The sequence below is a fragment of the Haemaphysalis longicornis genome, unplaced genomic scaffold, assembly GCF_048455015.1.
Source record: "Haemaphysalis longicornis isolate Haplotype H1 unplaced genomic scaffold, Haemaphysalis longicornis Haplotype H1 scaffold_2, whole genome shotgun sequence".
Taxonomy (NCBI): domain Eukaryota; kingdom Metazoa; phylum Arthropoda; class Arachnida; order Ixodida; family Ixodidae; genus Haemaphysalis; species Haemaphysalis longicornis.
This window is the reverse complement of record NW_027526295.1, coordinates 120208791-120226838: the sequence shown is the minus strand read 5'-3', so window position 1 is coordinate 120226838 and position 18048 is coordinate 120208791. Positions and strand designations below refer to the sequence as shown.

Genomic DNA, 18048 nt, shown 5'->3' with positions numbered 1-18048 from the left:
AGCTGAAAAGTCCTAAAGTGTGACTAGGTCTCCGTTGCAAGCGTTAATAGTCTAATTGAAAAGAGTCCCGTACCTCTCCTGCACGGGCTTTTACACTGAAAGAGCAGGGAACGGAGATCAACGGCCGTGCTAAATCCGTTTGGGCGGACGATGTGCTATTTACGATGAAATTACGTGAGTGATCGCTTATTAATAATAGGGAAAGGCGAAAAGTGAACTTTTGGTTTGAAGCGGATTCGGAGGGAATAGCGGTTTGGTCGAATGATTTTGAACCGAATAGTTCGAATAGAACACATCGCAAATTACGAAGAAAAATCAACATATCGTGACCCGACTAAGAATTAGAACTGACGTAGGCACAGAAGTTTGGGAAACTATTACCAGTTGAGTAGTTACCCTGAAATCACATGCACAGCTTTCCTTTACTGTATTCACAACTTTTCGTGAGAAAATAATAGTTGCTGCATATGCTCCGCAAGAAGCAGCTCCCGCCGGTTGCTGACAGCATTTGCTGCTGTCGAAACAGCCTGTCACTCCTCGCCTGTGTGGCAGGAATTGAAGGGTACCTTCGTGATACCTTGGCCCCAGCGCTGGTAAAGCCGACTGCCATGGTTCCTTCGCCACTCGAGAAAATTTTCAGACCGTGGGAGCACAGGGGCGCCGAATTGTTCTGTTGCGTGTCGAATATCCTATTTGTATACGCTCTGCCGCTCTACGTTAGAACTTATGGAAGAAAAAACAACCCACAGAGTGTCAGCCTGAGCCTACTCCACAAGTGGGCTAGAAATGTGCGGGCACAATCTTCTGGTGCTGATGCCAGATCGTCTGCTGCAGCTGCAGGTGCGGCGTTTTCCCAAAGTGTTTTGCTCTCTTCAATTCAACAAACATCCTTGTATCGACGGTCGACTAGGATGGATTTTCTGGAACAAGTGCCATTTCCAGGTGAGGAAACCGTGTGGCCAGGGTGCGAAGAATGATCCCTGCAAATGATGTTGCCTCATCACATTCAGATATGCGGTTACTCAGCACCACTTCTGTCCAATGGGCGAGAGGTATTACTTGGGAAAGTGTTGGTTAGTGGTCTGCGCGCAGCTCAGTCGTTGGTTGGTCCAGGGCCGGCGATAGGTTCATAGCTGCAGCCATTAATTTATTTTCACTTTTTTAAACGCAAGTTGTCTTGATCAGAGTCGGAACATTCGAGTGATAATGGGTCGCGGAGTGAGACTAGCCTCTGAATCATTGTATACTCGCCACCTTAAAGCTCCGCTAAAAAGAGTGTTGTAGCCACTAGTATTTGCGGCCATAGCCAACTGAATCGCAGATTTCAGGATTCCATTTTGAAGTGTTCTGCTAATTCCGTATTGATTTGGCAGTACAAGTTCGCCGGCATGGTGCCGCTATCTCGGCAGCGGTGTCGTTTCAGCGCCTCGTTTGGACGGAGAGCGTGATGGCGGTCGAGAGCTTGTCGAACCTCTAGGCGAGGCAACAGATTGGCACTGATGATGGAAATGTGCACGTTGGCAGGATGTTGACGCAAGCATGGGACGATATCTCAGAAAGATTAATCGAAAAGCTTGGCTTTCGTTGCCTTTTCAGAAGCGCCGAACAATATCAAAATATTGAATACATGTATTCGGATCGTAGCGAATAAAAAGGGAAATATATCAATTGAATATTTGCCGACACCGAACCTTCGCCCACTCATGGTTAATAACGTCGTCTTGGTAGCGTACAGAAGTGTTGTTTAGGCGCGGTAGCGTTTGACACACAGCTGGTCACATTCAGCACAAAGGCTGGGTAAGACTGGCAAGAAAAACTCCGGGACTGGCAAGAAAAACACCGAAGCTAGACGAAGCCCTTGGTGTAATACTGGGCTAGGCATTGATAACGCAGTTGTGGTAGCAGACCCATATGCTACATTTCAATAACCTCGTCGTGACATTATGAAGCTACTAAAAATGTACCAGGCTTCATTTATCAGTACCATATAGGACTGGTGCGACAAGACATTAGATTCATAATATATATACATTTTAGTTTGGGTTTTCTATTTAGGACGAACCAGAAATTCTCGCAGACTGCCATACCCAGGTTATTAAGTTTTTTCACAACGATTATCGCCACACCGTTCGCAGTCAGTTGTGGTTCTAGATGGAGTCATCATGGTTTTGTTAAAAATATCAGTATTTTCTAGAGATTAAACCTAAAACCGCCTTGTTCTGTCTATCTTGCAAGCCCATTAACGCCTATCTGTATCTTCCTTTCGGGAATGAGTGAGTCACACAACTTGAAACTGATTTGGATGTCACCGACGTACAATAAGTACCAGATCGAGGGTGCCGCGATTTTCTAAGCGTATTCATTTTAACTATAAATGGATTAAGACTAGTCACTCTGTCCTGAGGAACACTTTTCTTGAAGGTGTGCTCTGGATAGTGCTCCCCTACTCTTAAATACTGTACGTTCTGTCAAATAGCTACCTTTTGTATGTTGGAAGTATCCAGACGCACCTAAAGCCTTGAGTTCCAGCGATGTGCCGCGGCGGAAGGTTGTGTCGTATGCTTCATCCAAGCAAAGAAAACCGAACAACTATTTACGAAAGCAATAGTGGCATACCATTCAAAGGCGATTAAAAAATGCATCAACCTTCCATTTGCCGTTTTTCAAGCATTTTCCCCAGAAAACTTCTCAGAGGTTTGGCGGTAACTTGGAGTTAGTGAGGCATCTTTATGCTTTTCAACGGGGAAGTTGCAAGGGATTCCTTTCAAATGCTAGGAAGCTATCTTTTTGCCCATTATTTGCGAAATAAATGAAGGAGTGTTTTAAAAGTGAAATTCAAAACAGCGCAAAAAGACGGGACAAGGAAAAGACAACACAAGGCGCTGTCTAGCAACTGGTTGGTTTATTGAGCGGCTTGCGAAATATACCAAAGAAAGGAAGGCGAGAAAGAAACACGATAAACAAGAGAAAAAAGAAGTGCATAGAACATTGCACACAAAACATAAGATCGATACACGTGCAATTGTTTAAATGGCAGCAACGCTGAAATGAGACTTGGCCAGAGGCGCGAGGCAAGGAAGGCATCCTGAACAGTCAAGCTTTTTAGGAATTCAGATAGCGGATTTCTTTACTCAATATTTCAATAGACGGCTTACTAACACAATCGCCACCTGCCTTGTGAATGAGGTAAGCTTCATAGATTTCGCGCTCACGCTGACCCTTATACGTTCTTGCAACACGCGTATCGTGGAATCTGGGCGAGCAGCCGTGGTCGTGACAATGTGTGGCAAGATTGCGGCCAGTACTCGTTTTAGTGTGTTTGTATCCTCGCGGAGACGATCGTTCAAACAGCGCCCGGTTTGACCAATATAGGTCTTCCCACAGGACAAAGGAACTTCATATACAACGGATCACCTACATTGGACATACGGTTTTGTGTGGCCTTTTTCGCAAAAGGTGCCCCTTGGCTCATTTATATTCACTCGCCTACAAAGGCTACCCAGTTTGTTTGGTGCAGAAAACACTACTCCTACACCTCCGCGACCCGCTACCTTTTTCAACATGTGCGAAACCCCTAACAGATAGGGAACGACAGCGATTTTCGCCGGCCTGTCCTTCAACGATCCAGCTTCCCTGCGTTTCAAACTAGCCAAAACCAGCGTTCTAACGCAGTTTTAAAAGTGCCTGTACGCAGATGTTGGATCACTGGTATGCTATCTTCCTTTGGCATTACAGCCTGACAACTGCTCCGCGATGGAAAATGTGGAGTTGCAGTACTTGACAGATTTTTTATCAGGCATAGGTTTTTCTCCATAGATTTTTTGTGCTGAGTAGGCGGCGAGTACGCTGTACATAAAAAAATTGGAGGAGCTTGTTCTCTGCGGAGAATAACTCAGGCCTTGTTTTGAGCCACTCATCCACCCCGCACCCTTCATTCCACAGCTTCGGCCTCGTGTGATGTAGGAAGCAGAGGTCTGGAGAATCCAGCTCTGTTCAGCACCTCGAACATGGGCTGTCACGAGGTCCACGGCTTGGTCAGTAACTATATGACTTAAAGATTTGTGGGAAAGTTGTAAGTTTCGTATATATTTCAAGCAGTCGGCAACACTCTTTGAAACTGATAATGAAAAATAGAATTGCTTGAATCGCTGCCGATGCCTTTGTAATGACTGGGAAGCGGTCGCTCCAATGGAGGTTGTAGTCGACTCCCGATTCAACGAGCACGAAAGTCTTATTGCATGGCCTATGTGGGAGCACGTATTGTGTGAAATGCTGTGTGTCGTCTGTTTTGGGTCAAATTGAGAAGCTCCGAGGACAGAGGAAATTTTTCATTGAAGCTCCCTCGGGAATTGTGCTTTTATAACCCCAAATAGTGTTTTGTGTGTTTAGGTCGTCCATTGATATGTTTAGCTCCGGAAGCTTGTCGGTTGGTTCTCATATTCCTTGCTTGTTAATCAATAATCTGTGTGGATTTGTCGGGGAAACACTGCTGCAAGCCTTAAAAAATAATGCTCTTGTAGGAAGTACGTAAAAAAAAGTACGCCCTTCTTTCCGCGAGGGAACCCTGATGTGATGCGACGCATCAGGGGGAGCGTTTGGACTGACGCTGGTATTGGATTGCGTCAGCCCACTCGCTGAAGAGACTGTCGCTTCCATCACGTCTTCATCGGAAGATCTTGCGCGGAGGTATCGTCAAGCAAAGTCAAGACAAGTGCGAGATCGAGCGCTGGACTGATCCGGCGCCGTGCGCTCCCCCGCTTATATTCCCGCTTTTGAAAGGAGAGGAGCCGGGGGGGAGAGTCACGCGCATGCGCACACATGCGCGCACCCAGAGCAGCGAAACGCACACGCGCAGCTGTTGCTATGATAATGAGACGGAGTGAGAGTGCGCACACATGCGCGCACCCAGAGCAGCGAAGCGCACACGCGCAACTGTTGTTATGATAATGAGACGGAGTGAGAGTGTTGCGCACAGCTTTCGGAGAGAAGAACGGAGGAGAGTTGCACATGTCCAGTGAGCGTGCGGACGCCGCGACAATAGAGGGACATACCGGAGAGCAAGAGATGCGTCGCATCTAAAATGTTAAGAAGGAGATTATGACCAGAGTATTTTTTGTATGACTACGGCGGCACCCATCAAAGAACCAACACAACCGCCTTTACCTATGCTAAATAGAGTCTAAGGAACTTTGTGTCGAACATAAATGTTTACCCTGAAGGCGTGCAAACTTCCTGAATATTTAATAATTAGTTTGTATACACCTCCCAGATTTTTTATGAAACCTCCAAAGTTTCATTAAACTAGGTTTTGTTAGTTTAACACGTTATTTAAACAAACGCATAGTGCTGCTGAACCCGAGGGCGCGGGTTTGGTCCCATCCGTTTTGGCCGCTTTTCTGTTTTGGGCGAAAAGTGGAAATGCCTGTGCGCTGCGATTTTGGCGTACGTTAGAGACCGCCAGGTGGCAAAATTAATCCTAAGCCCTCTACCACAGCCCAGCTTATAGCCCATGCATAGCTTCGGAGCGTTAAACCTCATAATCTGAATATCCTTATACGAGACACTCAGGATAAATTTGTAAAATGACCTTGAAGCACACAGCAGGAGACGGCATGCGTACCTACACTGCGCGTGTTTTCGTGCGCTACCGCTACCTCACTGATGACGTAATAGGTCCGGAACATTTAAAAATAGAAAAAAGGTGCACCCTTTGCGGGTTGATCAGTTTATGTTGGGTTGTTAGGTGTGTACATAAGTGTATGACAAACCACAAAGAACCTTGCGGACATTTCGCATGTATTGTGGTTTGCATGATGAACTTGCGCTGGTGATAGTGATTGCCAAAATTTTTTTTATTGAATAAAATGATTGCGCTAAAAGGGACACGGACGGAGTGAGGACAAACACACACAGCCCAACGCACGGCGCACACACACGTCTGTCCTCACTCCGTCCGTGTCCCTTTTTAGCGCAATCATTTTATTCAACAATGGAGTACCAACGTGCCCAGGACGCTACACTTATTTTTTTTATATTTTCTGCGGTGCGCGGTGAGCAATATACGCAATTCTGTAGGGATTTAAAGATTGCCTGCGCTGAATAAATGATGCAGAATACTTTGTTTTCTATTGCCAACTTTGAAATCAATTCCTAAAAAAGCTAGAAATTTAGAACTGATGAAAGAAACAATGAATTTCACCACAGCTTGGAAACGGGCTCCGGTGGAATTTTTATAGCCAACCTATTCAAACCTTCTAAAGCGTGGTTTTTTTTTTATGCAGAAGGGACATACTGCGTCAACTGCACCATGCTGGACGTAGCTTTTTCTGATGCAATTCACAAATACCAACTCGAGCCGGCTAATTTGCCGGCAAGTACAAGCAACATGGTCGGAAGCCTTCTGGCGACCATTGTCACAGTCAAGATTATGAACGCCACTGTGGATGGACTGTCCAGGACGCGCCAGGCAGGTGATGTTATTGCCCGCGTCAACAAGTGTGGTGCATTTGCTTTCCTCGACCTCATGCTGCATAACCTGACTGCCAGCTTTGCTCTGCATGCGAGCACTTGGCTTGTAAGTGTTGACGCAATCGTTGCTGCCAGTGTCTCGGCAAGAGTCATCGTCAAAGTTGTGGAGTAAGTAACATTTTCATTCCACGTTTTAATAAGTCAGCACAGATGTACAAACGAAGATTTAAAATCGGTAAATGACATCTAGGAATTTGTTCACTGCCCTGGCAATGATCTGCGCATACTCTACAAATTTCGAAACAGATTATTACGCAATACTACATATACATGGAAGTAGTTATGAGCGGAATCCATTCATTAATCATTTTGATGCGGCACTGCTTCGAAATACATAATAAAAATGTGCCCTCCCTTGTGCTCTTAACAACTTTTGACAGCCAAGCGTCAATGCCATGAGTATGATTGCGTTTGGGGTGCTGCGTAAACATAGTATTTTCGAGATCTGCAAAATTCGGGGTGCCTTTATGTAAACTAACTTACAAAATAAGGGAAAGGAAGCAAGATTCAGCATAACGCATTGAAATAAGATCCGTCGCAAAATGTGAGAAAGAGGGCGAAATAAGTGTCCCTTGATTATGTACTGAGGGTCTAGGTGAACAAGCACGCGAAGATGGTACCTTGCCTGCGCGCGTGGGGAGAGTCAAAGGAAGCACAACTACAGAAGTACTAGCCGTGCAGTCAATCATTGCAGGAACTTTATTTCTACTCCTCTAATAATTTGGCTATAATTTGGTATCATTGCGGTATTTTTATATTTGGTTCTGGGGCAAATGCCTTAAATACCTGATATCAGAAAAAACCGTTACCGCGTTGTCGTTGTAGTTGTATACGCAAATAGCTGCTGCTGTGAAAATTAAATAAGAAAGTCACCTGAGCCTACACGGTCTGAGCCGAGTCATCCAGATTAGATGTCAGGTATTTTACCACCGCTCGAACAAAGCACGTTTCCAGCGCAGAAACGAAATTCATCTTTTCCATGCTCCATGACGTGTGAACGGGACAGTGCGTGAGTAGAAAAGGTGCATGCGAACGACTGAGGATTCTGATTCCGGGAAACGTGTATGTGAAGTGTCGCCAGCCCGTCGGTGAATGTAAAAGGACGAGACGGAAATGCGCCGTAGCAGCCAACATTGTCGGATAACTATCCCCGGATTTTTGCTTACGAAGTCCGTAAAACGACTTAAGTTCCTCGACTAATTTCCACTGCACTCCCAATACAGCGTAATTACTGCGATCAGAGAGTGATTACTACATTGTACCGCTACTATTCCGCAGTTAAACAGGGGGAACAGAAACAGCTTACGAAGTTATGTTACACTGATACCTGTAAAAATAGTCACAACGGAATAAAAAACATTTCGTCATGAAATATATCAAGGATTGTTGGATGAACGAACGTGGAGAAAAAGAAGCATAAACTTGCTACTACGCATAAAAAAGAGGTACAAAACACGAATATTTTTAGTTTGTTCGCACACAGCAATTGCAAAGCACAAATACGTAGAGCTAAACAGGACGAAAGAGGCAATCAAATAAGGGATAACGTGCGACATGGGAGGTTTTGTATTTCACCGCAATTGCACATAGTATGTTCGACAGTATCTTAGCAGCTTCCTGTAGTATTTCTGGTCTGATCAGTGCCAGTAAAAAGTTAGTAGTCATGGACGAAAATTTAGATTTAGGTGCACGTATTTCTCCTAAAGGCAGGCAGCGTGCTCACACCTTCAATGCGGACAGACGATACGAACTTTTTAATATGCAGGGATATCGACAATAAAAATATACCTTCAGAGGAAAACGGCTGTAATACGGGATGTTCACGCAGTTTACCAGCATAAGTTGACATATCTAAGGATGTCGTTTTCTTGTTCTCGTGAGGGAAAATTTATTTCTCGTACATCCTGTTTCGAGTGGTTTGAATTAGTCACATAACATTTTAGCTTTACAATCATAACCTGTTGGTACATTTGCACTCTGTTTTGAGAGTAGTGAAATGTCAAGCGGGAAATACTATATCACTTGACAGATTTTTGCCGAAAAATTAGATGTGGTCATCTCGGTGTAAACTATAGATTTTAGATTTGCCCTCTGACGCAACAGTTCTGTTTGGAGGCGTCCATTTTGATTGCGTACAGAAGAACTTAACTAGCTTGAAATCTTCACATTGCGCCAAAATTCCAGTACAGGTCGCGTTTGTTCTTCATAGGCCGCGCGGCCGACATTGAACTCATGGCGTTGTGCACTGCAGTGGAACGGTTTTTTTGCACTGAAGTTTATTTTTCTTTGTACAGAAGAACACAGGGAGGGCAATAGGCGGATAGTCTGAAAGCGGTCTTCTTTCCGAGCACAGTTCACACAGAGGTACATTTGTATACAAACAAAACAAAACATGGCAATTGTTCGCAAAACCGAACATGCCAAAGAAATGATTTACAAGGAAATTGAAAAACATAAAAAAACACTCCTAACTAAATAAAACACACCACTGTGTATTGTATATAGGACCACATAGCGCAACATAATTTTAATTATCCAGTATTATTAGGATAATCACAGGATAACAACGGCAATCAAAAGCACCGGTTGTATTTGCGAGGAGAAAACCTAGTTGACCAATATTTAGTGAATGCAAGGCACACGAACATATTAGTTACACCGAACATCGCTTTACATTATTAGCGCTTTAAATGTGTGATTCTATACACTATTTAAGATCTTCTATTTAAAATTTACTTGCATCGCTATTATAATTTAAAAGAACAGGAATTTGTATTCTAAATGTTGTATGCCGTGAGTTGGTTCTGGCCTTTACCACTGAGACATCAGTGCTGAAAATCAAGCTGATATTTGAAAAAAAGATGGTAATATTTAACCTTGTATTCTAAAATTGTATTGTCAGTTACAGTACCAACATGTTGATATTAATGTGAACATTGGCAGAACTCTGTCTGCTTTCGGCTAAACTTGAGTAAGAGGCGAAAACACCAAACTGAGGGCCAAGAGGCAAGCACACCAAACGGGACCGTTTTTTATAAACGCCCTTGGTTGGTGTCTCTGCCTCTTCCTCAACATGTTGATGTGCCCAATTGGACCGGTAATGCTAAGCAGTGTTCTTGTTTTTGTGGGAACGGTCATGACTTGTGCTTTAGTCTGAATATTTTTAACATTAGTTTAAAGTTCTGATGTTTTAATTTGAGGATAGAGTGTCTTGGGTACGACTTTGTCAATGCCATTTACATTCAATGAGTCCAATAAATTTGCCGGGTATTTGTAGGGAGCTTGTACACTTTTTAGGCAAAGATAACCTAGGCGGACCCGATGATGAATTACAGTGTAACTATTTGAATTACATATAAATGCGGTAGAAACGTGTGCGTTCGGAATAAGTCATATATACCCTTGAATAATTTTATTTGTTTCACAGCCCTGGTTTAATAAAGGTTCTCATGAAATCTTCATAAAAAATTACCCATGACAACTCAAAACTTAGAACAATTATATATAGGAGCTGAGTACATTGCTTTAATTTTTATGGGTTTTATCCCTGTCTTTTTTGCAGAAAAAACGAAACTCTTGTGCTTGAACAACTCGTTGTGAACGTTACGGATCGTGTAAACATAACCGTCACGCCGATGAGTGCTATGGCTTCGATGGCGTCTTTGGTCCTGCCTACAAGACTGATTGGCAACCTACTTAAGGCCCACCTTCCTATTCTACTGAACGACACAATTCAAAGTGGTCTAACAAAGCTGAATGAATACGCTCACAATCAAACAAAAAATAAAGCCTGAAACACGAAATGGACTACATTGTACGCGTGAATTTCAGTAGAACGTCTGAAGGACGAGGCTGACGTTCTCTGAAGTCCCCTGTGTTCTACGTTGATCTGTCTCTTGCGCAAGGGCAGATGCGGGGTAGAGGGACCTGAGACGACAGTACGCTACGGCCTGCAGTCAGCAGGCCTAATATCACGCCTTGACGTCTACCCGCGTCGACCGATAGGCACAGTCCACGGTATCACGTGACTTGCACGTAGGAAGGCATAACTTCAAGCTCACTCAGCGTTAAGACTAAAAAAAGGCTTAGGCCTAACGCCGCCATTTAAGGTCAAACTTCGTCAACCGGAGGCCGTTTGATAAAAAAGTTATTGCGCTCAGCGTAATTCCAATACGGCGCACTCGTTGACTGTGAAACGACAAAGCTAGACTGTAGGCCTAAGCTGAGGCATCCTGGCATCCTACCGCTGGTAGTTTTAAACTAGCAAAGTCGTATATACCCGCAGGGTTGCTAATGCCAGTTGTGGGGTACAAAAAGGCTTTATGAATAGGGTTGTACGCCGCTGCAGAGCGCGTTGATACAGATAATGCTAGGGCATGTGGAAGGTAATAACGAATCCGTGAATAAGTCTCAGCGCATGCAAAAATAGGGTCGACAATAGGAATTCGCGACCGTCGTCTGAATTATGTTTGCGCAGTCAGCCACACAGCCACTGCGATGTGTATACAGTAATAGCTAACTTGCCTATTTCCAAACGTAATGCTTTGTGTGATATTACAATTGCCAGCTTATGTACGGGAAGTAAATAAGCTCATACAGAGCGGAATACCCGAAATCATTACAGCGCAATTATTCGATGCTAAACGAATGCAATTTGCGAAATTCTAGTGAATGTAATTGTAACTGAGTTAGGCAAAAAAATTTCCAGGGTATAGTTATTTAGGCCGCAAAACTATGTGCAATTTTTTTAAAGTGTACTAATTGCGAGGGCAGCTGAGACTGCTTTTTATACAAAGCCGTCCTCATTGAACAACGAATTAGGAAGCACAGCTGTGTTCGTAAAAGTTACGGGAAATCGACACGCTTTAAAATTTTCAGTCCTATGAAGTGTAGCATTATTACAGAACTCGGAAATCGGCAGTGATGAACAATATAAATTTAGTCGTACGTTTCAGCTTTAGAGCACGTTCCACACATCAGCTACCCGATCTCGATATCCACTGCCATGCTGAACGGTGGTAGTTGCCCCGAGTGAAACGTGTTTTTAAATTGAAGCTTTCAGCCTCGCACTCATGTCGTCAATTGTCCATCCAAAATGCAAAAGCCAACTTTGTGAAACCATGATGATGATTGGGGTTAAAGTGAGGAAACATTAGAGAATTTTAGATAATCATGTTCGACGGTCCGCTCCGGTATCGGCAGCACGCTCAGCCCAACCGGAGCGTCAGCAGCAGAAACGCTTTTAGCTAACCGATAACCTTATCGCTCTCGAGAGAGGAGCATTTGCGCGTCTGGTCGGGCCTTCGTGGAATGTAAACCAGAAAGTCATCCAAACGAAAATACAAGAAATGTTTTAAAGCAAAGCTTTTTACCTCTACCCCCCAAGGGTTCTTTCGTGACCGTTGGTGTAACCAGAAAACTCCAGCGAACAAATAAAAGAATTCACTGGCACCACCGGGAATCGAACATGGAACTAATAGACTAACAAAGGGAGAGCCCGTTGTCTTACCGATTTAGTTACGAGCCCACGCGAAGACAGGAACGACAGGTGGTGTACACACCCAGCACATCTGCGGGTTTACCGCCGGCGTTCTCGCTGAATTCCACGTGAAAGTGTCACGCGCATCACTGACGCCCGTCTAGCGGCCCGGTGCGCACCTTGCTCATGTGCTAAGAGTTACAAAAATTGAAGGAAGCTCGCACCAATTCATGGCATCTCACTTCTAGTACGCCAATGTGCTAAAGCCTGTGGCCTCCAGTGTTCACGTAAAAAATCACAGCTGCTTGTCGTCCACCCCCACGCCAAATCAAGGAATACATTCAAATACTACTTGATGGCCAGGCCATCACTCCAAGCAACCGCATCAAGATCCTGGGCCTACATCTCGAGGCTAACACCAAGTGTGACGTCTCCTTGCAGCGCCTCAAAAACAGCACTAATCAAATCATACACATTATCAGGCGAGTTGCCACCAAGAAGCGAGGCCTAAAGGAATCCGGTACCTTTCGATTAATTGAAGCTTTTGTCCTCTCGAGAGTCACTTACGTCAACCCCTGTCTTCTTCTCGACAAGGAAGACATAGAGTTGCTTTATATAATGCTTAGAAAGGCGGTCGAGCAGGCCATTGGTCTTCTCATGAGTGCGTCCACACAGAGGCTGCTTAGCACGGGGCTCCACAACACGGTGGAAGAGCTGATAGAAGGCCATATTTCTAATCAGAAGGTCCGACTCAGAACTGCGGTGGGTAACCGCATGCTTCACCAGATTGGCTTGGCAGCCCAGAATGTCACTCCGCTTGATGTGCTCCCGCACTCTTTGCGACAAGAACTGAAGATGCTCCCTTTGCTTAGAAATATATGAACCCCTGACACGACGACGGTCCCCAACAAGCACGGGCTCAAGGGCTCAACACCACCCTGGGTGGGGATCATGCAGTTATCTGCACAGACGTCTCCAAACATCGAGGGCAGCAATACGCCATCATCGTGGCTACCTTCAGAACCAACTTCCTTGCGGTACCTCTCTTAGGACCCAAGAAATGACGGCAGCAGAAGAGGCAGCCATCAGCCTGGCTCTCACTCAACCAGGGGTTCGGAGGGTAGTCATTCATTCCCAGCAAGCCCACTGGAATTACCAGTCGGGTTGGGTGTCCTGACCTGCACTGCGCGTGTTAAAAAAACACTCCCCAAACGGTTCCATTCAGCTCATCTGGACACGCCCTCACGCTTCAATGGAGGGCGACAAATATGCCCACCCAACACGCCTGCACTTTTAGCCCCCCGTGCTATGGAGCTGTACGATGACAGTCACCCGCTTGTTTCGTTCAGACACATAACCCAGCATTATCGCCTTCTGAGAGAGACCTTCGCCTTACCCAGACCTTTGGAGAGAACAACAAACTACCCCACGGCTCATACAATCAGGCCTCCTTCCCACAGCCAACGCCTCTTCACTTAATGCATCCGAATCGCAACGACGCTTAATGTAAATTTTGCTCAGAAGTAGGAACACTCCGCACCGTAATCGGGGTGTGCGACTTTAGCCCTGAGCACCCTCCTCTCTTTCCGTCAACTACCCAACAAGAGCAAGGGGAGATGCTGCTGTCCATTCCCTCTCTACCTACCCAGCTTCAGCGAGTGGACAGAACACAGGCCGCGCGGACTGCATATGGGCCCCACAGAAGAAGGTATCACTCCCCAGGGCTGCACTCTCGGCCGTTCAGAAATCTGAACAGAAGTATTTCTTCCTCCTCCTTCTCCTTCTCTGCCGGAAGTCTCGTCGCCTCCATCCGCTGCGCAGAGAGGAAGAAGCGAGATCGTCTAACGCCGGGTTGGAGCCTACTTTAATTTTATACACACAGTTTCCACTCTTGTGCTACACCAATAAAACTCAACCAAACACCGTTCATGCATTATGCATTGATTTAACCTCACCAAGAATATCTCTGACGTAATAAATGGTGTGGTTAAGTGCATTTCACTTTTATCTGATTTTACTATTTGTAGAGCGATGTGAGTGAATTTAAGGGACGTCGCATGGGTAATCGTTGCGGGTGCCGTTTACAGCTTTGCTTTCCAACCACATTCACGGCGTGGATTGGCGCGATTTTTTTCCTTTGAGAAGAATGACGCCAGGCAACTGGAACGTGTCCTACTCCTCCCCGAGGTCATTTACAGCGCACAGAGGGTTCCTGTGCCTGCGCATGAGGCATTGTGCCTCACTTTGCAGCGGCTGGCCTACCCCAACAGACTCTGCGACCTCGAGTGTGCGTTTGGGCGGCACTATTCAGTGATTTCTAGTTTTACGAACAAAGTGTTGGCCGAGATCGACGACAGTTTCGCCCACCTGCTTCATGACTTGAACAGCCGATTGTGGCTCGACGTAACCGCATTAGAAGCTTTTTCTCGGGTAAAAGAAACACTTCGACCGTTTTTTTAGATTCGTATTTAACATGTTTTAGTTTGCCTTGCAGGCGGTGCATTTAAAGGGAGCGGCTCTCAAGATCTGCTGGCTGTTTATTGACGGCTCTGCACGTCAATGTGCCGCCCGTCAAAAGATCAGAGGCCTTTTTTCTCCGGGCACAAGCGTTTCCATGCATTAAAATATCAAGCTATTATGTGTCCCAACGGGATAATTTGCGAGCTTGATTGTTCTTTTGCCGGAAGTCTTCATGACGCAGGTAAATACGCTTACCTGGCAGAAAACATGTATATCTGCAAGAGCCCCTCACGTGTGACAAAGATTACTATATTACTGTCGAACCTTCTATAAATCATGCCTCACGATTATACTTCCTATATACTTCTCTAATTTATTGCAAATATTTTTGAGTCTCGTTTTATATCCCTGGGCTAGAAAAAAATTTGTCGAGTTATTTCCTATTGGCACGCTGTCGTACTTATAGTCCCATTTTTTGCTGAATGTTGTTTTTCTGTGTAACTGGTAGTTCGCGGTTATGACTTTTTACACCCCATGAGCTTTACAGTGCCTACTCGTCCGAGCAATGCATGCAGCCCATAAACGGTTGTATTATTTCTGTTCCTGTATTCTATGCAAATATTTCAGCCAATGCGAACCAACTGCGCTACCCCGAGAACAGGTTAATATATTTTAGCTGGAGTACTTACCTTTTGTTCATTTTCCCTCTTTTTTTCAGGTATTCTTCGGGAACGCGAACTGTACGGGAAGCTTGAGAAGCCGGTCTATGGGAGGAGCTACTGCCTTTATGGAGATACAGACTACCTGAAACCATACGGCGGAGTGCATCTGAACGAGCAGCAAGTCGTTTTTAACAAGGGGATGAGCCGCGTTAGGCAGGCGGTTGAGTGGGGGATTGGGAAAATTTCTGGGCTGTTTGCTTTCCTGGATTTTAGAAAAAAAAAACAGAAGCTCTACAAGCAGAACTTAGCACGAATGTACAGGGTCAGCGCCATTTTGGCAAACTGCCACACCTCCCTCTATGGATCCCAGGTTTCGCCATACTTTGAAGTTGACCAACCCTGTCTGGAGGCCTACCTCACCACCAGGATTAAGTAGAATGTACATACGTGGAAACTGCAGATGCTAGTTTAGAAAGATGCAGTTTTATTTCAGTCATAGAAGTGGTCCTATAAAGGCCTACAATTTGGCCAAACATATTGCAACGACGTTACTGCAGCAATAGGCGAAAATGAAGCTTAAGTGCACCAATTTCGCAAAATATAATGCCATTTCACAGAAAGTATAAAAATGGAAGCAGTTACACCAGCTACAAAGACTAGATTAACAACAGGCGATATCTTATTACTCACACTTTCGAAGAGCAACTGAAATTCTCTTTAACAAGTTTCCTCAATCCTTTTTTCTTGGTCCTCCAACAGTTTCTTCACCTCGTGGATTAATTGCTTGTGTTCCTGGGCCCCGGAAGAACACGCCTCCGTCTGGAATTTCTTCTCCTCGAGCATCAATTTCCTTTCGTCTAGGGCAAGCCGTTCCTCGTCATGCGCCATCCTTCACTCTTGGGGGTCCAGTTCACGCTGCTTGATTGCAAACTCATTCACCTCACGCTTTTTCAGGAGCATCATACCAAGCATTTGTAGCTCTCGAAGCCCTGCGAGGCGTAAGCATGGCAAAGTTGTTGTTTTCTATGCTTTTAAATAAAATGCAACCAATATCACGAGATCACTTGTTCTCAATTTATTTTTATGGCCATAACCCGCACAATGCGAAAACGCATAAGTCTGATTTTCTGAATATATATCAAGTCGCATGCGGTAAAAAAGTGCAGAAAAATAGCTCAAGCAATATATCCAGCTGCAATAATATGGCAAGACATTCTGCTACACACATTTTATTTTACGCTTGCAAATAGGTGATTTATCTTGTTCGGCATCCCACCTCTTGGCACTCTTAGTGTGGTAGGTCGCTTTCGTGGTGGTTGCCGTGCAGAGTTTGGAACCGCGGTGTCTGCAGGCGGGGTGGTACCGCCCACCGTTACTTCAGTTTCACCTGACTCCACAACCTTCTGGCTTGCTGGTGGCGCTTGACGGTGCAGTTGGCTCGTGCGAATTGCACATGTCCAGCAGCAGCTCGCTGACACCAGATGAGTATTTTGCATGAAATGCGGGAACAGTAACACGGGAAAGTAAAACCTACGATCATGGCGAGAAATTTTTGCCGCACGAAGAGTTAAGTGCGAGAATTTTTCTATACTGCAAAGTCGGCGCGCCGGCTGGCCTCGTGTCAGCACCATGTCAAATCCCCTGGTCTTTTTCGTGCAGATTCTTTTCTGCGCGACGACGAGTGCCAGCTTCTTACAAGATAGGCAAGACTCGACACAGCAAGCTTCGTCACCCCTGGGCCAATTTTCTTCGGAGACTGCGCACATGGGTCCATGGTCTACGATGACCGCTGGGTGTCAGCGCGACCGGCTTCGATGACGTCAACGGTACAGCGTATAAAGTCCCAGCCACCCTCCAGCATCTTCAGTGGGCGCGCCGGCTGGCCTCGTGTCAGCACCATGTCAAATCCCCTGGTCTTTTTCGTGCAGATTCTTTTCTGCGCGACGACGAGTGCCAGCTTCTTACAAGATACGGCAAGACTCGACACAGCAAGCTTCGTCACCCCTGGGCCAATTTTCTTCGGAGACTGCGCACATGGGTCCATGCTCTACGACGACCGCTGGGTGTCAGCGCGACGGGCTTCGATGACGTCAACGGTACAGCGTATAAAGCCCCAGCCACCCTCCAGCATCTTCAGTGGGCGCGCCGGCTGGCCTCGTGTCAGCACCATGTCAAATCCCCTGGTCTTTTTCGTGCAGGTTAGTTCTAATGTTTCTAATGTGAGAACAAGCGATCGTTGTTTCATCCAGCTGGCGTGCCCACAGCGTCTTTGTACAGCATGCATGACAGTGCGGAATTGCTTGTTGTCTTTGCTGATGCTTTGTGGTGACATTGAGTCCAATCCAGAGCCCACCACCGAGCAATTGCTAGCGCAGTTGCTCGAAGGCCAAACCAACATCCAGCAAAGGCTGAATGATATTGAATTAAAGATCAAGAATATTGAAGCATCAACACTGGCTCTGAAAGATGTCGGTAAAAAGGTGTCTGATCTTGAAAAAAGTGTGCAAAGTTTGAGGGATACTGTAGTTGACCTAGAGGATCGGAGTAGAAGGAATAATCTTCTAGTGTTTGGTATTCCTCAAAAAGACAAAGAAATGGTTGATGATCTTAGGGAAATCATAATTCAGGACGTGCTTACAAAAATACTGGGTGTACATATATCCTCCGTTGAGCGACTGCATAGGATTGGACGGAAGCAGCCCAGCAGTGACCGGCCTCGGCCCGTCATTTTAGAGCTCATCGATCATCGTGAAAAGATTAATATACTCGTTAACTGTTCCAAGCTTAAGGGTAGCGACATATCCATCTCGGAGGACGTTTCCTTGACCACGCGAATAAAACGAAAAGCTTTGGGACAGCACATCTGAGCTTAGAAAGTCTGACCGCAAGGTGTAACTGGTTCACGACAAGGTCAAAATT

General features: G+C 45.4%; 2 protein-coding genes across 2 annotated transcripts in view; both read left to right on the top strand.

Moving 5' to 3' along the window:
- Window positions 1-10353, top strand: part of LOC144167343 (uncharacterized) — a 42228-nt gene extending 31875 nt beyond the window's left edge. The window contains exons 4-5 of the mRNA XM_077696636.1: window positions 6282-6636; window positions 10091-10353. Coding sequence (XP_077552762.1) covers window positions 6282-6636; window positions 10091-10322 — 587 coding nt within the window. The 3' untranslated portion in view covers window positions 10323-10353. The remainder of the gene's footprint in view (window positions 1-6281; window positions 6637-10090) is intronic.
- Window positions 1-18048, top strand: part of LOC144169166 (uncharacterized) — a 577944-nt gene that overhangs the window by 443582 nt on the left and 116314 nt on the right. The gene's annotated exons all lie outside the window — the stretch shown is intronic.